Source organism: Monodon monoceros, unplaced genomic scaffold (genome assembly GCF_005190385.1).
Source record: "Monodon monoceros isolate NGI ecotype Baffin Bay Population unplaced genomic scaffold, NGI_Narwhal_1 Super_Scaffold_19, whole genome shotgun sequence".
Classification (NCBI taxonomy): Eukaryota; Metazoa; Chordata; class Mammalia; order Artiodactyla; family Monodontidae; genus Monodon; species Monodon monoceros.
The window spans coordinates 61,967,668-61,990,064 of NW_021703775.1; the positions used below are offsets into that span (position 1 = coordinate 61,967,668).

General features: G+C 38.8%; 1 protein-coding gene across 7 annotated transcripts in view; it reads right to left on the reverse strand.

Annotated features, from left to right (window-relative positions):
• LTBP1 (latent transforming growth factor beta binding protein 1) overlaps nt 1-22,397 on the reverse strand; it is a 423,359-nt gene that overhangs the window by 96,872 nt on the left and 304,090 nt on the right. For all 7 annotated transcript variants that reach the window (XM_029231490.1, XM_029231496.1, XM_029231494.1 and 4 more), the window contains 2 exons: nt 21,510-21,629; nt 1,986-2,108 (listed from right to left, as the gene is read on the reverse strand). In XM_029231490.1, coding sequence (XP_029087323.1) covers nt 1,986-2,108; nt 21,510-21,629 — 243 coding nt within the window. The remainder of the gene's footprint in view (nt 1-1,985; nt 2,109-21,509; nt 21,630-22,397) is intronic.

Here is a 22,397-nt window from a genome sequence, read left to right on the forward strand (position 1 = left end):
TCAGGAAACCTGAGATTATTTATCCAAGGTGGTATAGTGAATCCCTGGAAGAGCAAGGATTCAGGTCAGTAGTGAGGAAGAAGATCGGTGTGCAGGGCAGGATAATTATGAGCAAGTACTTGAGTCAAAATAAGCACAGAATATACCCAGGGCAGTTGTGACATCAGTTGGATGGGACAGAGATTGCAAACTGAAGAAAGCAGTGGGGACAAATTTGGAATATGAAGTGCGGGCCGATTACAAGGGTTTTTATGAATAAGCAGATGAGAAGAAGCAGGCAGACTGGGAAGAGAAAGTAACATGACAGGCAATAAACCAGATACAGCAATCAAATAAAGATTAACAATGGCTTCTAATGCTGAGACCTTCAGCCACCATTAGTCCTGTATGTAAGGAAGATATAATACCTTTCAAGTGATTCTCATGTTTAACTTTTTCTGAGGAGATGCCCAGCTTAAGGAGTCAGAAGGAAAGCTGCGGATGTGGGAAAGGACCAGGAGAAAAGGGAGATGTGCCTACTTCATACACTCTCCTGGGAGTGGATAGTATTTTGCTGTATGGAAGGAGTAAGGCAGCAAATTCAGACGTCTGTGAATTCCCTACTGCCAGTGGAAGATGCTTCAATTCTTACAGGTCAGTAGTACGGTATCTGTTTACTGCTTCCCTACCACAGTGATAAATTAACCACTACCCTAGATCCTTCACTTTCATTGAGACAGTAAAGAAAAATTTTTTTACTTATTTCCTCTTTCTCCCTTTGAAAGAGCATGCTTTTAGGTATAAAAGTGATGGAAGATAGCAGAAGGGAAACAATCCATAGATTTAACCACAGAAAAAATGAAAACTTCTTAAAAAATTATTTAAAAAATTAGCAAAACCTTGGACAAATTACACTAATATTCTAAAGAAAACGGTATACGTTAAATATATACACTGTACATAGGTTTATATATATATATCCTATATATAAAGTGTTCATACACATTGACTTAAAAACTTGATTAATGGGAAAAGATATTAACAAATTTACAAAAGAGGAAATATAAATGTTTAACAGATGTATGAAATAAGTGTTTAATAATTAGAAGTGTTTAGGAAATTAGCACATAAAATACATATTAAATCTTTTAGAAGTAAAAGAAACACACATTTTAAAATTAGAAATTAGTGTTCTTCTACTGAAATAGTTAAACACAGAACATTCTGCCTGATTATTCCACTTTTATAAATAAGGAAGTTATCCGAAAATTCAGGCAAAGGTTTATTTTTTAAAGAGATGCCTGTTAGGTTTTATTTTTACATAATAATCAGAAGCTGGAAAAAGTATGTTGTTCAACACCTGAAGAACAGCAAGAAAATGGTGACACAGCAATACACCGGGACATTACACTGCCTTTAAAACTAATGTTTGAAAAGAGTTATTAATGAACTGTAAAATGCTCATGATATACTATTAAATGACAAAAAGGTAGACAGAAAACTGTACACAGAACATAATGATATAAAATATCCATGAGATACGAATATCCACAAATGAGGTGGAAAGATTATTACTTTATCTTTTTTACCTTTCTGCATTTGCCACATTTCGTATAGCAAATGCATGTTTTTTAATAGCAATTGTATTGAAATAAAAATCACACACCACATAATTCATCTATTTAAAGTGTACAATTCAATAGTTTTTAGTATATTCACAGAGTTGTACAACTGCATGTCTTGTTTTTATAACTGGAAAAAACAAAATAGATCTGTGGTTTACAGATGTTCTCTAAAAAAACACTGTTTTTCTCTATGTAAACAGATAGGGTCTGTATTTAATCACCATGAGGAGTCACTTTCAAAGATGCCAACCAAAATGTGCTCCAAGAAGCTCAATCAAAATAAATGACAGGTAGTATGTTTCCCTTTTTTAAGGCTAGTTACTCTAATATGTTTTTAAGTGCAGTTCAAATAAAAATGAGACATCTGATCACAGTATTTACCTTTACAGTGCTTGTGGTCTGGAGTTGGGGTATAGCCCTTGTGGCATGAACACATGTAGGATCCTTCGAGGTTGGAGCAAGTACCATTTGTGCAGATATCTGGTTCCAGGCATTCATCCACATCTTAAAGAATGGGGTATAATGGAAAGGGGAAAAAAAAGACAAAGAGGAAAAAAAGAAATAAAATATAAATAAAGTTGAATTTGGTTAGAAATAGTGGATCTTCTAAAGAGGGGCAGATTCTTTTTTTGGCCGCACCATGCGGCTTCTGGGATTTTTAGTTCCCCAACCAGGGATTGAACCCAGGCGCTCAGCAGTGACAGTGTGGAGTCCTAACCACTAGACCACCAGAGAATTCCCAAGAGGGGCAGGTTCTTTAAGATAAGCTTTCAAATTAGCGCTTAAGAGGAAGAGAAACTCTGGTATGAGGTATGTGTATGATGGTTCCATGGCTTAATTTACTTTCTGCAAAGTAACTCAAAAAAGGAACCAAACATGCTCTACAAATAAACTCAATGGAAGGCTTGTTTTAGAGGGGAGGGAGGAAGAGACGATAGATGTAGAGCAACATCCCCTGCAAGATAAAATATTCCAAAGAACCAAAGATGCGTGGAGGTCTAGTTAGGGAACTGATGAACTTCAGTAGAATGTCAGCGTTCACCGAAACAAGAGATATGACTCATGACCCACAAAAACCATGGGAAAGTTTTAACAGAAAGGTGAAAAAAAATCAGGCAAAACATTCTAAGATGGCATTGAATCAGTGATTAAAGAAAAAAACACAATCTAAGGGACAAACATAAGCCTACTGGGTAGTGTGAAGGTGGGGTATAGGCTGAAGAGGCAGATACAATAATAATATCTAATCTTTTTTTTTAAACATCTTTATTGGAGTATAATTGCTTTACAATGGTGTGTTAGTTTCTGCTTTATAACAAAGTGAATCAGTTATACATATACATATATCCCCATATCTCTTCCCTCTTGCGTCTCCCTCCCTCCCACCCTCCCTATCCGCCCCCCTCTAGGTGGTCACAAAGCACCGAGCTGATCTCCTTGTGCTATGCGGCTGCTTCCCACTAGCTATCAATTTTACATTTTTTTTTTTAGATTCCATATATATGTGTTAGCATACAGTATTTGTTTTTCTCTTTCTGACTTACTTCACTCTGTATGACAGACTCTAGGTCCATCCACCTCACTAAAAATAACTCAATTTCATTTCTTTTTATTTACAAGCAGCTCATGCAGTCCAATATCAAAAAAACAAACAGCCCAATCCAAAAATGGTCAGAAGACCTAAATAGACACTTCTCCAAAGAAGATATACAGGCTGCCAACAAACACATGAAAGGATGCTCAACATCACTAATCATTAGAGAAACGCAAATCAAAACTACAATGAGGTATCACCTCACACCAGTCAGAATGGCCATCATCAAAAAATCTACAAACAACAAATGCTGGAGAGGGTGTCGAGAAAAGGGAACCCTCTTGCACTGTTGGTGGGAATGTAAATTGATACAGCCACTATGGAGAACAGTATGGAGGTTCCTTAAAAAACTAAAAATAGAACTACCATATGACCCAGCAATCCCACTACTGGGCATATACCCTGAGAAAACCGTTAATTCAAAAAGAGTCATGTACCAAAATGTTCATTGCAGCTCTATTTACAATAGCCAGGACATGGAAGCAACCTAAGTGTCCATCGACAGATGAATGGATAAAGAAGATGTGGCACATATATACAATGGAATAATAGCTAATCCTTATCAGGCACTTACTGTATGAAGGCACTGAAGGCTTTACACATATTCTCTCATTTAATGCTAACAAAATCCATATGGGTTAACCCTTCACAGAGGACGGAACTGAGATTTAAAGAAGTTCAAAGCTTGTCCAAGGCCACATGGTTAGAAACTGATGGCTCAGATTTGAACTCAGTCAGCCTAACTCCAAAGACCATCTTTTAAACTGTAAGGTTCTGTCATAGGCAAAGTTAAGTCTAGAGATAGAAAAAGTTAAACAGAAAAAGCTTGACTTTGTTTTTATGATTTGCTAACACAGCATTTATATCAATAATCATTATCTAAGTGTTCACTGATTTCATTCAAGAAACTTTCATTAAGCTCCTACTAGAATATTGTTAATTCAAAAAGAAAAATTTGAGTTCTGTGCCCCATTTGAATGCCCCTGGGTAAGTCCACTGTATATTGCAGAAAGAAGGTATATAATGTAGCATAAAAAATCAAAAATTTAAAGAGAAAAAACTTCAACCATAAAGTACCAAAAATATACACAGCATCACAATTTATACTTAATTTTACAGTGGGCTACAACTTAATCAAAGTATTTTATACATAAGGCAGACAAACAATAAAAAGGAAAAGGCTCTTGACTGTATCCCTTTCATTTCACAATGCTTGCCACAAAAGCAATACAGCTTTCCACCTCAGTATTAACAGAGAATCACGAGCACATTAACAGAGACCTAGTTTTAAGTCAGCAATCATTCATTTGCACTGCATTTCATTAAAACTGTACTCTATCTTTTTCTTTTTTACAATGGAATTCAGAAGTAGAGTATTACCAAAATAAGGCACCGGGGATCTTGTGTGTGTCCACGTGTGTGTATGCCATATGCATACTGAAAACAGCCAAGTAATTGACACTGCCTAGGCGTTCTGCCTTGCTTTCACAACATCACTAATTATAGTAGAGTGACCCTATTCCATTACAAACAAAAATTGTAACACTTTCAGACTGACTCATTATCCATCCTTTCTTTGGTTGTGGGAGTCCACTTTTGTAAACACTGAAAGCAAACTACTTCAAAGAAGAAGCCAAACACTGGAGCCAAAAGAAATAATGGGACAGAATGAACATAGACGCTGGGCATGGAAATTCCAACAGCAATGCAAAAATGTCACGTCTAGGATCTGGTTTGGTTTCAAAAATGTTAACAAGTTGAAAAATGTATCAATTGCTCTTTTTAATTTTTCATGCACCAGACAGTGTGATTTATAAGACTGCAGGGTATAACAGTAAAATGAATTTCTAAGACCATATTTTCTCTTAAAGTAAATTAACAGGCATTGCAGATTACCATTCAGGAGATACTTATAAAACTTCTATTTTACCAGGCTACTACCATGATTAACGATGAAGCAGAATGCTTTGAAATATCTAGGAGACCCTGGTGTGTTTATTCTTTACTTACCACAGTCATAATTGCATGGAACCAGAATCCTGTAGATAGAACAGTTTGAATAAGTACATGAGCTTAGTGGCACTTATGCTCTTAAGGAGATAATGATATATAGTAAAATATCACTAAAAATGTACAAACCTCTAGCTATAAAATAAATGTCATGGTGATGTAATGTACAGCATGGTGGCCATAGTTAGTAACACTGTATTGTGTACTTGAAAGTTGCCAAGAGAATACAGTTGGCCCTTGAAGAACACGGGTTTGAACTGTATGCATCCAACTACACATGGATTTTTTTCAACAGTAAATACTACAGTACTACATGATCCGTGGTTGGGAGAAACCGTGGACGCAGAGGGCCAACTATAAGTTATATGCAGATTTTCAGCTGCACAGAGGGTTGGTGCCCCTAACGCCCTCATTGTTAGAGGGTCAACTGTGGATCTTAAAAGTCTTCATCACAAGAAAAAAAAAATTTGTAACCATGTATGGTGATGGATGTTAACTAGACTTATTATGGTGATCATGTTGCAATGTATACAAATACTGAATCATTTTGTACACCTGAAATATAATGCTATCTCACAATTATATCTCAATTTAAGAAAAAAAAAAAAAGAATCTCTATACAGAAGGAAGGTGTCTAGAGTGGAATCTCACTTGGTGGATGTAAAGGGAATGAAATAAACTCAGTGTTGTATCTTTAGTCAGACCTCTCTCCTTAACTGCTCATCACCACAGCTACGATCTTAGAAATTAATTTTACTGTTATATTCTGTTAGTTTACTGGGACATCTCTACTTGATGTCCCACAGTCCTCATGGCCCAAACTGATCCTTTTCCTGCCTTCTCTTTAAGCTGTCTTTCATGTCAATAGAGGCTACCACGACCCACTCAGATGTCCAAGTCAGAAACTTGGGAGTCATCCCTTCTAGATTCCTTACTCTCCCTCTTTCCCCACATTCAATTTACTACCAAATCATGTAAATTCTACTTACCAAATCTCTCTCAAATACACCCAACTTTACTTCATTCCCACCACTACCATTATCTCTCACCTGGGTTACTGGCATAATCTTTTGTCTCTCTATTTAAAGTTTTACCCTATCAAATCCATTATCCAAATTGCAGCCACAGCAATATTTCTAAAATACAAATCTGACCAATGATGTTGTTCCTCTACTTTAAAAACTTCCAATCGTTTCCAGGGTTTTTCAGTTCAGTCAAGGATACAGTACAAACTTGTGGGGCCCTGAATGGTACTGACAGAAAGTCAGGCTCCCATAATCCCTACTTCTAACCCTTGGGAGGACCAATGCCATGGGAAACAAGGTGGTCTCTACCCACCCTACTATCTACCACCCAACACCCACAGCCCCTTTTACCCCTGCAGCAGAGGGAGATGGTTATGTCTCTGTTTTCTGTATTGGAGCTCAAAACTCATTCTAGGATTACAGTCTTATAGAAGAGTTGTATCACCCAAATTCTTATACGCATAATACATAATGAGTTCAAAAGGGAAACTGTCCATAGAAAAATGGGTCACAAATTCAAGAAAAACAATTTACCTATGGGCTTTGGGGACATAATTTGGCATGTGCCATTCATGAATTAATTAAACCTCCCACAGTAAGGAAGTTGCCAGGAGTTTACTAGGTCAGCAATTTGTGGATGACTGTTAACGAGTTTATGAATCCACCTCACTGTACTATCACCCAATCCAAATTAATCCTTCTCATCCGCAATACTTTGAATGACTCTCACAAATGCCTGGTGAAAACTGGATATGTCACACCTATAGGATTTCCTGATTCCTCCTCTAATAACCCTATCATAAGAGGCAGTCAGAGGCATAATTTGTCCTTAATGAACCTGGCTGATTTTTATGATCATCACATCCTTTAAAAAATGTTTCACCTCATCATTGGAATCTTGCAGTCTACAGTTCTTTTTCAAGATCAACATGAAGTTCAGTGGTCGTTAGTTCCCGAACTCCACCTTCTTTCCTCTTTGGGGGGAAATGAGGACATTAATCTCTCTCCAGGTCCTGGGCAACTTTCCATTCTCCACAATTTCACAAAGATGATTCCCAGCTGGCCAGCAATCCCACCTGCAAATTCTCTCATTGCCTCAAGAGGTACTTCATCTGGGTCAGGAACCCTTTTGAAATTTCCCTCCCTAATATCCTGGGAACAAACCAGACAGCCCAAAGCCCCTCTGTGGTGGGCAGGACCTCTGAACTTCTAAGGGTCCGCAGTGGCCACCTTCCCACAGGCCAGCCCGTGGCTGCACTGACCCCTTCCACTTCACCCACCTTGGGGTTGGTCAGAATAGGGTCCAGAGCAAGAGTTTACCTGCATTACTTCCTTTACTACCAAGGACATGAGTCTGTCAACACGGTGAACCAGTCATTTTTCTGAAGCCATTCAACCTCATGTAATTCATTAGTGACCAAGAGACTTCAGTGAGTGAGCACCATTTGATATGGGAAGAAAACATCTTATTCTATCACCATGCTACATGAAAATACAGGATTACTCCCCCCACAAACATTACTTCAATTATCCCTCAACTATTCTTCACACAGTCTTTACATTGGGTTGGCCAAAAAGTTCATTCAGATTTTTCTGTAACATCTTATGGAAAAACCCGAATGAACTTTTTGGCCAAACAAATACTAAAGATGATGGGAGAACGTATTTGACAGAAAAGCGAGCATGGCGGAGAGACCTTCAAGATGGCGGAGTTGTAAGATGTGATCACCTTTCTCCCCACAAATATATCAGAAATACAACTACATGTGGAACAACTCCTTCAGAACCACACTGAATGCTGGCAGAAGACCTCAGACTTCCCAAAAGGCAAGAAACTCTCCATGTACCCGGGCAGGGAAAAAGAAAAAAGAAAAAAACAGAGACAAAAGAATAGGGACAGGACCTGCACCTCTGGGAGGGAGCTGTGAAGGAGGAAAGGTTTCCACACACTAGAAGCCCCTTCTTGGGCGGAGACTGCGGGTGGCGGAGGGGGGAAGCTTCGGAGCCATGGAGGAGAGCGCAGCCACCGGGGTGCAGAGGGCAAAGCGGAGAGATTCCCGCACAGAGGATCAGTGCCGACCAGCACTCACCAGCCCGAGAGCCTTGTCTGCTCACCAGCTGGGACGGGTGGGGTCTAGGAGCTGAGGTCAGATCCCAGGGAGAGGACTGGGGTTGGCTGTGTGAACAAAGACTGAAGGGGGCAAGTGTGCCACAGCTAGCCTGGAGGGAGTCCAGTAAAAAGTCTGGAACTACCTAAGAGGCAAGAGACCATTGTTTCAGGGCGTGCGAGGAGAGCGGATTAAGAGCACTGCCTAAATGAGCTCTAGAGCTGGGCGCGAGCCGCGGCTATCAGCGCACACACCAGAGATGGGCATGAAACGCTAAGGCTGCTGCTGCAGTCACCAAGAGGCCTGTGAGCGAGCACAGGTCACTATCCACACCCCCCTTCCGGGGAGCCTGTGCAGCCCGCCACTGCCAGGGTCCCGTGATCCAGCGATGTCACATTGGCCTCTGCAGCCACAGGCTCACCTCGCATTCCATACCCCTCCATCGTCCTGGCCTGAGTGAGCCAGAGCCCCCTAATCAGCCACTCCTTTAACCCATCCTGTCTGAGCAAAGAATAGAAGCCCTCAGGCGACCTACGCGCAGAGGCGGGGCCAAATCCAAAGCTGAACCCCAGGAGCTGTGCGAACAAAGAAGAGAAACGGAAATTTCTCCCAGCAGCCTCAGGAGCAGCAGATTAAACCTCCACAATCAACTTGATGTACCCTGCATCTCTGGAGTACCTGAATACACAACTAATCATCCCAAATTGAGGAGGTGGACTTTGGGAGCAACTACAGTTGGGGTTTGCTTTCTGCATCTAATTTGCTTCTGGTTTTACGTTTATCTTAGTTTAGTATTTAGAGTTTATTATCATTGGTAGATTTGTTTTTTGATTTGGTTGCTCTCTTCCTCTTTTTTAATATATATATTTCTTTCCTTTTTCTTTTTGTGACTGTGTATATGTGTGCTTCTTTGTGTGATTTTGTCTGTATAGCTTTGCTTTTACCATTTGTCCTAGGGTTCTGTCTGTCCGTTTTTGTGTTTCTTTGTTTTTTTAGAATAGTTTTTGTTATCATAGCTATTTGATAACAAAATAGCTATCATAGCTTTTTTATCATAGCTATTTGTTAGAATAGCTCTTGTTATCACTGGTGGATTTGTTCTTCGGTTTGGTTGCTCTCTTCTTTCTTACCTTTTTTTTCCTTTTATTACTTTTTATTTTTTTAAAATAAATTTATTTATTTATTTTTGGCTGTGTTGGGTCTTAGTTGCTGCGCAGGCTTTTCTCTAGTGGCAGTGAGTGGGGGCTACTCTTCATTGTCATACGCGGGCTTCTCACTGTGGTGGCTTCTCTTGTTGTGGAGCATGGGCTCTAGGTACACAGGCTTCAGTAGTTGTGGCCTGTGGGCTCTACAGTGCAGGCTCAGTAGTTGTGGCATACGGGCTTAGCTGCTCCGCACCATGTGGGATCTTCCCGGACCAGGGCACGAACCTGTGTCCCTTACATTGGCAGGTGGATTCTCAACCACTGTGCCACCAGGGAAGCCTTATTACTTTTTACTTCATAAATTTTTAATAATTTTTAAAAATATTTTATTTTAATAACTTTATTTTATTTATTTTTTACTTTCTTTCTTTTTCTCTCCCTTTTGTATTGAGTTGTGTAGCTGACAGAGTCTTGGTGCTCCGGCCAGGTGTCAGGCCTGTGCCTCTGAGGTGGGAGAGCTGAGTTCAGGACATTGGTCCAACGGAGACCTCCCGGCTCCACGTAATAACAAACGGCGAAAGCTCTCCCAGAGATCTCCATCTCAACACTAAGACCCTGCACCACTCAACGACCAGCAGGCTACAGTGCTGGACACCCTATGCCAAACAACTAGCAAGACAGGAACACAACCCCACTCATTAGCAGAGAGGCTGCCTAAAATCATAATAAGGTCACAGACACCCCAAAATACATCACCAGATGCATTCCTGCCCACCAGAAAGACAAGATCCAGCCTCATCCACCACAACACAGGCACCAGTCCCCTCCACCAGTAAGCCTACACAACCCACTGAACCAAACTTACCCACTGGGGGCAGACATCAAAAACAACGGGAACTACAAACCTTCAGCCTGCGAAAAGGAGACGCCAAACACAGTAAGCTAACCAAAATGAGAAGACAGAGAAACACACAGCAGATGAAGGAGCAAGGTAAAAACCCATCACACCAAACAGATGAAGAGGAAATAGTCAGTCTACCTGAGAAAGAATTCAGAGTAATGATAGTAAAGATGATCCAAAATCTTGGAAATAGAATGGAGAAAATACAAGAAACGTCTAACAAGAACCCAGAAGAACTAAAGAGCAAACAAACAATGATGAACAACACAAAAAAAGACATTAAAAATTCTCTAGTAAGAATCAATAACAGAATAACTGAGGCAGAAGAACTGATAAGTGACCTGCAAGATAAAACAGTGGAAATAACTGCCACAGAGGAGAATAAAATATGACGAAAAGAACTGAGCACAGTCTCAGAGACCTCTGGGACAACAGTAAATGCACCAACATTAGAATTATAGGGATTCCAGAAGAAGAAGAGAAAAAGAAAGGGACTGAGAAAAGATTTGAAGAGATTACAGTTGAAAACTTCCCTAATATGGGAAAGGAAATAGTCAATCAAGTCTAGGAAGTGCAGAGAGTCCCATACAGGATAAAAGCAAGGAGAAACACGCCAAGACACATATTAAGCAAATTATCAAAAATTAAATACAAAGAAAAAATATTAAAAGCAACAAGGGAAAAACAGCAAATAACATAAAAGGAAACCCCCATAAGGTTAACAGCTGCTCTTTCAGCAGAAACTCTGCAAGCCAGAAGTGAGTGGCAGGACATATTTAAAGTGATGAAGGAGAAAAATCTTCAACCAAGATTACTCTACTCAGCAAGGATCTCATTCAGATTTGATGGAGAAATTAAAACCTTTACGAACAAGCAAAAGCTAAGAGAATTCAGCACCACCAAACCAGCTTTACAACAAATGCTAAAGGAACTTCTCTAGGCAGGAAACACAGAGAAGGAAAAGACCTACAGTAATAAACCCAAAACAATTAATAAAATGGTAATAGGAACATACATATCAATAATCACCTTAAATGTAAATGGATTAAATGCCTCAACCAAAAGACACAGGAGCACCTCAAAACATAAGGCAAATGCTAACAGCCATAAAAGGGGAAATCGACAGTAACACAATCATAGTAGGGGACTTTAATATCCTACTTTCACCAATGGACAGATCATCCAAAATGAAAATAAATAAGGAAACACAAGCTTTAAATGATACATTAAAAAAGACGGACTTAATTGATATTTATAGGACATTCCATCCAGAAACAACAGAATACTCATTCTTCTCAAGTGCTCATGGAACGTTCTCCACGACAGATCATATCTTGGGTCACAAATCAAGCCTTGGTAAATTTAAGAGAATTGAAATCATACCAAGTATCTTTTCCAACCACAACGCTATGAGACTAGATATCACAGGAAAAATCTGTAAGAAATACAAACACACGGAGGCTAAACAATACATTACTAAATAAACAAGAGATCACTGAAGAAATCAAAGAGGAAATCAAAATATTCCTACAAACAAATGACAATGAAAACACAATGACCCCAAACCTATGGGATGCAGCAAAAGCAGTTCTAAGAGGGAAGTTTATAGCAATACAATCCTACCTCAGGAAACAAGAAACACCTCAAATAAACAACCTATCTTTACACCTAAGGCAATTAGAGAAAGAAGAACAAAAAAAACCCCCAAGTTAGCAGAAGGAAAGAAATCATAAAGATCAGATTAGAAATAAATGAAAAAGAAATGAAGGAAACAATAGCAAAGATCAACAAAACTAAAAGCTGGTTCTTTGAGAAGATAAGCAAAATTGGTAAACCATTAGCCAGACTCATCAAGAAAAAAAGGGAGAAGACTCAAATCAATAGAGTTAGAAATGAAAAAGGAGAAGTAACAACTGACACTGCAGAAATACAAAGGATCATGATTACTACAAGCAACTATATGCCAATAAAATGGACAATCTGGAAGAAACTGACAAATTCTTAGAAATGCACAACCTTCTGAGACTGAAGCAGAAAGAAACAGAAAATATAAACAGACCAATCACAAGCACTGAAATTGGGACTGTGATTAAAAATCTTCCAACAAACAAAAGCCCAGAACCAGATGCCTTCACAGGCAAATTCTATCAAACATTTAGAGAAGAGCTAACACTGATCATTCTCAAACTCTTCCAAAATATAGCAGAGGGAGGAAGTCTCCCAAACTCATTCTACGAGGCTACCATCACCCTGATACCAAAACCAGACAAAGATGTGACAAAGAAAGAAAACTACAGGCCAATATCACTGATGAACATGAATGCAAAATTCCTCAACAAAATACTAGCAAACAGAATCCAACAGCACATTAAAAGGATCATACACCATGATCAAGTGGGGTTTATCCCAGGAATGCAAGGATTCTTCAATACATTCAAATCGATCAAATTGATACACCATATTAACAAGTTGAAGAATAAAACCATATGATCATCTCAATAGATGCAGAAAAAGCTTTTGACAAAATTCAACACCCATTTACGATAAAAACTCTCCAGAAAATGGGCATAGAGGGAACTCACCTCAACATAATAAAGGGCATATATGACAAACCCATAGGCAACATCATTGTCAGTGGTGAAAAACAGAAAGCATTTCCTTTAAAATCAGGTACAAGGTTGCCTACTCTCACCACTATTATTCAACATACTTTTGGAAGTTTTAGCCACAGCAATCAGAGAAGAAAAAGAAATAAAAGGAATCCAACTCAGAAAAGAAGAAGTAAAGCTCTCACTGTTTGCAGACGACATGATACTATACATAGAGAATCCTAAAGATGCTACCAGAAAACTACTAGAGCTAATCAATGAATCTGGTAAAGCAAAAGGATACAAAATTAATGCACAGAGATCTCTTGCATTCCTATACACTGATGATGAAAAATCTGAAAGAGAAATTAAGGGAACACTCCTATTTACCATTGCAACAAAAAGAATAAAATACCTCAGAATAAACCTACCTAAGGAGACAAAAGACCTGTATGCAGAAAACTATAAGACACTGATGAAAGAAATTAAAGATGATACAAACAGATGGAGAGATATACCATGTTCTTGGATTTGAAGAATTGACATTGTGAAAATGACTATACTACCCAAAGCAATCTACAGATTTAATGCAATCCCTATCAAACTAACAATGGCATTTTTCACAGAACTAGAACAAAAACTTTCACAATTTGTATGGAAACACAAAAGACTCCAAATAGCCTAAGAAATCTTGAGAAAGAAAAACGGAGCTGGAGGAATCAGCCTCTGTACTTCAGACTATACTACAAAGCTACAGTAATCAAGACAGTATGGTACTGGCACAAAAAGAGAAATATAGATCAATGGAACAGGATGGAAAGCCCAGAGATAAACCCACGCACATATGGTCACCTTACCTTTGATAAAGGATTCAAGAATATACAATGGAGAAAAGACAGTCTCTTCAATAAGTGGTGATGGGCAAACTGAACAGCTACATGTAAAAGAATGAAATTAGAACACTCTCTAACACCATACACAAAAATAAGCTCAAAATGGATTAAAGACCTAAATGTAAGGCCAGACACTATCAAACTCTTAGAGGAAGACGTAGCCAGAACACTCTACGAGATAATTCACAGCAAGATCTTTTTTGACCCACCTTCTAGAGAAATGCAAATAAAAACAAAAATAAACAAATGGGACCTAATGAAAGTTCAAAGCTTTTGCACAGCAAAGGAAACCATAAACAAGACGAAAAGACAACCCTCAGAATGGGAAAAAATATTTGCAAATGAAGCAACTACAAAGGATTAACCTCCCAAATTTACAAGCAGCTCATGTAGCTCAATATTAAAAAAACAAACAGCCCAATCCAAAAATGGGCAGAAGACCTGAATAGACATTCCTCCAAAGAAGATATACAGATTGCTAACAAACACATGAAAGGATGCTCAACATCACTAATCATTAGAGAAATGCAAATCAAAACTACAATGAGGTATCACCTCACACCAGTCAGAATGGCCATCATCAAAATATCTACAAACAATAAATGCTGGAGAGGGTGTCGAGAAAAGGGAACCCTCTTGCACTGTTGGTGGGACTGTAAATTGATACAGCCACTATGGAGAACAGTATGGAGGTTCTTTAAAAAACTAAAAATAGAACTACCATATGATCCAGCAATCCCACTACTGGGCATATACCCCGAGAAAACCATAATTCAAAAAGAGGCATGTACCACAATGTTCATTGCAGCTCTATTTACAATAGCCAGGACATGGAAGCAACCTAAGTGTCCATCAACAGATGAATGGATAAAGAAGATGTGGCACATATATACAATGGAATATTACTCAGCCATAAAAAGAAATGAAATTGAGTTATTTGTAGTGAGGTGGATAGACCTAGAGTCTGTCATACAGAGTGAAGTAAGTCAGAAAGAGAAAAGCAAATACCGTATGCTAACACATATATATGGAATCTAAAAAAAAAAAAAAAAGGTCATGAAGAACCTAGGGGCAAGATAGGAATAAAGACACAGATCTACTAGAGAATGGACTTGAGGACACAGGGAGGGGGAAGGGTAAGCTGGGACAAAGTAAGAGAGTGGCATGGACATATATACACTACCAAACGTAAAATAGATAGCTATTGGGAAGCAGCCACATAGCGCAGGGAGATGAGCTCGGTGCTTTGTGACCATCTAGAGGGGTGGCATAGGGAGGGTGGGAGGGAGACGCAAGAGGGAGGAGATTTGGGGATACATGTATATGTATAGCTGATTCACTTTGTTATAAAACAGAAACTAACACACCATTGTAAAGCAATTATACTCCAATAAAGATGTTTAAAAAAAAAAAAGGAAGCATGGCAACATGAGAGACACATGCTGATTAGGCCAATGCAATGAAATCACCTCACCTGCACTTGAGGTACAGTAAATCCTCAGGATATCACCCCTCTGTCAATTCTGACGAAGTTAAAAATATGCAGTAGCAGAGCTGCCTACCAAAATAGGTTATATGTTCCTCAAAGACTCATCACTGCTTTTCAGAATTGGAAAACAGTCAATGCTATGTACATCGCAGATGAAGATCCAAAGATGACCTCAGAAAATTAACCCACTATTCTGAGCAAATCACTAACCCTCTACCTCACCTTTCTAAAAGAACATTGTGTCTTTCAGAAAATCTCAACTGGGCTACCTATGGATTGGCCTGCCATCTCAGACTCTAGAACCCCTGAGCCAGAACTATTGCTGCTTGTAAGGGACAATTCCAGTCCACATGAATCTTTCCATTCTATGAACTTTTATTTTCCTTATTATCTTAATTATATTGTTTTGTCCTCTAATTGCCTTGGGTGTACATGAGAGGTATATGAGACATTATATAAAACAAAACAATAGTAGCTTTGAAGCTAAGAGACCTGGGATCATGCCCTAGCTCTGCCATTTATTACCTATGACCAGGAACAAGCCCATTAACCTATTTGGGAAAATATTTATATATCTGTACTACAGGTATACTGTAAACTATGTAAAGAGAAATTGTTATTACAGTAACTAGTATTCCCACACAGGTATATTTCCTGCCTTCAGAAGTAGTTTGTTTTTTTCGATGAGATATAATTGACATTATAACATTACATAAGTTAAGCAACAAGGATGTAATGTGCAACACAGGGAAATAGAGCCATTATTTTGTAAAATCTTTAAATGGAGCATAATCTACAAAAATGTTGAATCATTACGTTGTCACCTGAAACTAATACAATATTGTAAATCAACTATACTTCAATAAAACGTAACACTGTGCAAGTGTAAGGGATGATTTGATACACATATTGCAAAATGATCAATACTGTAGCATTACCAACACATCATGTCTCACAATTATTATTTCTTTCCTGGTGAAGACAATTAATATCCAGTCTCTTCGCAACTTTGAGGTTTATAATATAGTACTGTTGACTACAATCACTAAACTGTGCATTACATCTCCAGGGCTTACCTACTAGTTGCAAATGTGTGTTATCCTCTAATAACATCTCCCCAATTCCCCCACCCCCAGGCCCTTATACCATTCTACACTGTTTTGTTTTGCTTCTTTACAACTTCAAATCTTCTCTGGCATCTAGCAGACATATACGTAGGTAGGCACTCAATAACTACTTACTGACTAGAAGATTCCTTTAGCATATAATGATTTAGGGACAAGGCTGATGTTTGCACATTTTATAATATCCACAAAAGGTAGACGGTGAGCTCAGCTGTCATCTTACATAAAAAGAATAATTGTAGGACTAAAGTCTTCAATTTTTTTTAAGTTTATGAATTTTCATATATTCCATAAAGGTTAACAATGAGTCTTAAAATCTGAAAAGAAATCCTAAGGTGAAAAGAACTCCTAGAACAAGGAGCTCTCCACGTTTATCCTGCAAGTTTTCTGCACCTGGTTTTGGTTAAGACTGTGGCTAACCAGTTGTCAAGTGGATTGAACAATACTAAGTTCGTCAAATACTGAAGACCTACTACATTTAGAACACTCAAATGGGAGTCACAAAGTCATCATTAACTTAACTACGGCCAACAAAGAAGGATCGCTTTGATTAAAATCTCAGAAATTTGTGTCCCCGTATCACATGGTTTGTTAGACTCAACTATAAGGCAAGGCGATAAACTCAAAAAAGGCTAGCTGCGCACATCTACCAGGTGACAGATATTATATATTGTGTCTATTGTGTAGATATTGTGAAGGTGAGCAAAGAAAGTGAAGCAAAAGAAAGAGGATGGCAGTACTGTAGAAGTGAAAACATTTGTTAGGGATGACCCTGCAGAGAAGCATTATGATTCTCAAGAAGTATATTCCAGCAAAACAAAAATGCTCAGAAGTTGAAAGGAAACTGTAAGATTGAGATAACTTAGATTCAAAAGAGAAAGCTCCTATGACAGTTAAAAACTATATGAAATGAGCTTAAAGAAAGCCAAAGAGAAGACAGTTATCCATAAAAATTTGACATATAATTTACTTTAACAGGTATCAGTTATTATTGCATTTCTTCTATTTCAGGACAAGGGAAATAAAACGGAGGTAATAGGGTTGGGGGAAGAAGGATTATAACATTTCTTGGGTCCTACCTTGTGTCAGACACCTTACTTAGTGCTTTATATCACATTTAATTCTAACAATAAACCCCATGAAGAAAGTATTTCAATACACATGTTACAGATATTGAAACCAAGCTTCAGAGAGGTCACATAGCCCATAATCTGCCTAAATTCAGGGAAATATGATCTTTCTATCACAGTTACTGAATGCACCTTTAAACAATTATACATTAGAGAATTTCCTTTGGGGGATGGCTCTAGTCAGGTCTGAATCAGGCTAGTACTTCAAGAGTCAAGGGAAACCTGTAAATTGAGGACTTGACACGTTAGCTTCCTTCAAGAAAGGTTCTGATTGAAAGCAGCCAGACGGAACTGGCCAGAACCCAGGGTGATGAAATAGTCCTAAAAGGTGGGGATCATGTGGGCAACAGCTCCAGGCTGAATGTGAGGTCCAAGGAATACAGTGTTAAAACGATGAAAGTGGCTCTCAAGAGAGCACAGAAATCCACAATTGGAAAGAAGAAGGTACATTAACAGAAGAGCCAACACGAGTTGCCAAAAAAGCATTAAGGGATAGAAATTTTGAAAGTGCACAATAAACTATTGAGAATGAAGGGTCATATGCCCTGAACTAAACCCTAGGAAAAAGTATAAAACCCCAGACAGCACCTGCTGACATTTGACCTGTTTCTGCCCCAAACAATTTCTGTTCTAATTCATAAATCAAGGAGAAGCATCAATCAGTAAGATCCAGTTTACATGGCATGAATACAAAGAGGCCATTAATGGTTTCAGCAAGTTCACCATTTAGTCAGTGAAAGCAGCAGAAAGTGTAACTGGCATCGAATCCCTGCAGAACATAAGGGTCAAAATGGCAATTCTTAATTCTTAATGAAACCATTTAATAGAAAAAAGAGCCAACTGGACATCAAGATCGAGTTTTTTTTTTTTAAAAAACCCATAAGCGTAATGCCAAAGAAAGTACTATTCTGTACAACACTGTACAAGTTTAATTATAATAACTTAAAAATATGCTGTGAGAGGACAGTGGTAGAAAAAGAAGGATACTAAGACTTACAGAACAGCCCAGCGAGGTAGGGATTATCATCTCTACAGATGACAACTAACAAATGTTCTGTGTAGGACTTTTCTCCCAACAGTGAGATTCAGGAATTTTTTTTAGTCTTTAATGCCCTCATACATTAAAACTTGGGAGAAAATATCTCATCAATATACCCTGAATTGTCTGCACTAAAAGGATAGAGAAAGCCTCAAAACTAGTCACATTTAACTGTTAGACACAGGAACAGTCGATTAGCAAGGAACATTTTGTAAACCATTTATCATTTGACGCCTTCTCTGACCTCCACAGAATCTCTAACACTCTCTATATCCCTTAGGCAGTTTTGTTTTTTTTTTTCCTTCATGGCACTCATCACACCTGACATACCATATACTCTACTTTCTTACTTGTGAACTCTAGAGGCTAAGTGCAACGAAGGGAGGAAATTTATTTTGTTCACTCTCAACTCCCAGGGTCTAAAACAAAATGCCTGGCTCAAAGTATGAATACAGTGTTGAACGATGAAAGTGGCAAATGAAGAAATGAATATATGTCAGGTTGTGTTATCAATGAGCTCAACTCAAAGATGAGCTTAGGTAGGATTGCACCTTCTGAAAAGTATTTTAGAGTACCAGAAGTAGAAAGATACGACCTAAAATGTATAAAGGAACAAAACCAAAAAGATATGACTGGGTATTCACAAGCACTGTCAGAGTATTGCAGAAAAATCCAGTCCATTCATTGGCTCAATCTGAGCAGAAAGGTACGTTGCAATATCTGCTTTTCATCACACTCAACTTTAACATTTACAGCTCAACTGCCGTAAAAAACTAAGATGGGAAAATCCATTTTGGTACAATCTGCGATAGCCCACAGGAGAAATTTACAAGAACTGCAAGTTCAAGATGAGCAATGGATGGCATTGTAATTACATCACAGAGGAGAAGCTTGATTGACAGATGACATAGAACCTAAAACTCTACCCAAGGCAGAAGGAGAAAAGTACCCAGCCTACTTTTAATAGGAAATGTGTAACCTTAGTTAGCAATGCAAAGCCGAAAGTTATTGCTTGGCCAAGTGGCCAAGTGTGTGACTTGGGGTGAGTAACATGGTGGCCTAATAGTTCTGCTTCTGATTTTACTAATCTGGCTGGCAACATGATATTGCTGTTAAATGAGGTGCTCTGTTTCTGTCACTCAACTGGAGCAGCGTGGTCACAATCAGATTGATTACGCACATCTAGGTGTAAGAACTCATTTGTTATTATTCCCTAACCTAGATCCATGCATTTACATTGAAGAGCATCACTTTCCCATTTGGTCAGTCATGTTGCATTAGCAAATTCATGAATCAGGGCTGTGTTTATACCACGATTGTGAATTTTAGTTAGTTAAGGTGAAGTTCAGGCTCTGCTCTTGGATTACAATATGCATTGATATGTGAAAACGAGTACAATGGAACCTTGATAGGCAACTATGAAATTTATGCCAAATGGAAAAATTAAAACCAAATGCACATTCTGACCAACACTGATTACATAAACAAATGCTTATGAAAACAAAAAATTTTCTTCTCCCCAAAGATCAACATCTTACAATTCCACTGATAGAGACCCTTGGGGATGGGCATGAGATTCAGGGCAGGGGGCCACCTGCAACTGGTAGAGGATTAGCTCATGCTGCCAGGTGATGAGTCCAAAGCTTTGAAATTGGGAGTGCTTCCACCAAGCCTACCTATCCCACCTCCTCTAGAACACCCACGCGTCTTCCCAGAGATGTAAGAATAAAGACCAACTTTTTTTTGTAGAACCAAGAGGGTCTGGCATGGTCTGCCCCCTCATCCTGCAGCAAATCTTCCCTTGTACTCTGGCCTTCAGCACACTAGCCTTTCAGCTTCTGGAACATGACCTGCTTCCTCCTTCCACGAGCCCCCTGCACATGTCAAATGTCCAAAATGATCTCCCTCCCATCCCCTACCCCAGTCAAACCCCCGGCCAAAGCTTCACTCAAGAATTTTCCTTGAGGCAGCTCATTTTGTCATATGCTCTTGTAACATCAAAGAACCCTCCTTCCTAACACTTGGCTCATTTGTACATTTGCATTTACTTATGACATGTCTAGCTGAGTATCTGTCTCCTCAACTAGATAGTAAGTTCCATGAAGAAGGTACTTTTTTGGTCTCTCAGTGTATCCCAGCACTGAGTACAACTCTGGGTATAGATAGTGAGTTCTACTGCATTTGTGGAAGACAGGAAAGAAGGAAGGAAGGATGGAAAAGTTTAACTCACACTGTCAGAATGTGGCATGGAGCAGAAAAAGATCAGAAACACAAAGGAAAACCATTAACAGGGAAAGCTAACTAGAGCACAGGTAATTGGGACCAAAGCAGATTCATCACTTAGCTTCCTCAGTGCCTAAAGTAGGTACTCCATATTTGTTAAATACTTGAATGAATGAATGAATGAATGAACATAAGGGGCATGGGCAATCAATCCAGATTTCTCTTTCCACATTTGCAACTTGTGCTGCAAGTCTGTGTATATTTCCTGATTCTATGAGTCTGTGGTAGCTTCTCATGCCTTTTCTCTCTTTTTAAGCATTTTGCTCTCCACTTGTCTCTCTCTGTGGCACTGATTATTTTATTTGGTTTTGGGTATTAATCACACCAGGGCTAACAATTGGTTTCAATCAGAATTATCTGTCCCATGTAAAATCTCACTTCCTTCATGTCAACTGAACTTCTTACTTTCTTCATGGTTAAAAGTTACTTAGAACTTTTCTCTGAATGACATGAGTTTGTTACATCCCTTTTTTTTCTTTTTCCACTTTGAAAGATGCCTCACTTGGCATTATACCACTCTGTCAGAAAACGGGCCAGACAGACTAAACACAACTATGATAACACTCTAGTACCTACCAAGACACTGCCCATTCCAGCCTCGGAACCCTTCCGTGCAGGGAACACACTGGTAAGATCCAGGAGAATTCACACACTGCTCATCTGGACAAGTACTTGGAGTCAAACATTCATCAACATCTGAAAAAATAAAAAAGCTAGGTCACAGACATTTTATCAGAATACTAAAACACAAACTGACTCGTACGATGAAGGGGAAAAGAGGCATGTTTTATCTACATTTTGGTGAGGAAAACAATAACTGAAAAAGTGACACACTGGGTCTGTACTTAAGCACACAGTGAGAATGCATGGCCAAGTATACCATGCATACCATGCATGCAAACCTTTATGGCCCCAATTCTCCAACTGGCAGGCCCAGACCTCTCCACTCTGGGAATTGGCAGTTCTCTGGGGCCACTTTCTGGACAGCAAACCTTTCAAGTAATAGCATGGCTTTGCCAGAAAGAAATACAAGAAATGGACATGAGAGTGAGGAAGCCATCGATCCACCTGGCTAGGGGTTCTCTCTGCAGACACTGGATGCCCTAGGGAAATCCTTGCTTTGGCTTCATGGCCCCCAAAACATCCTAGGTTTGAATAATTTAAAACACTGCATATGATAGGAATTCCTTGGAGGTGGAAAAAGAATATTAGGAGAGAATGAACTCATCAAATACTTCCAAGATTTTCCAGAAAATACAGTGAATGATCATAGGGTAATACATTCTGGTTTAAAATACACCTTACTTTTCACATTCACAGCTAATGAAAGTTATTAATCCTTGTTCTTTTCAATGTGAGGAGAAAAAAAAACACCTTAAATACAAATGGAACTGTGGCAGAGATACAAGAGCTTCAGGCTTTTTTAAGAATAGTAAAACAATAAAATGGAGGAAAAAGTAACAT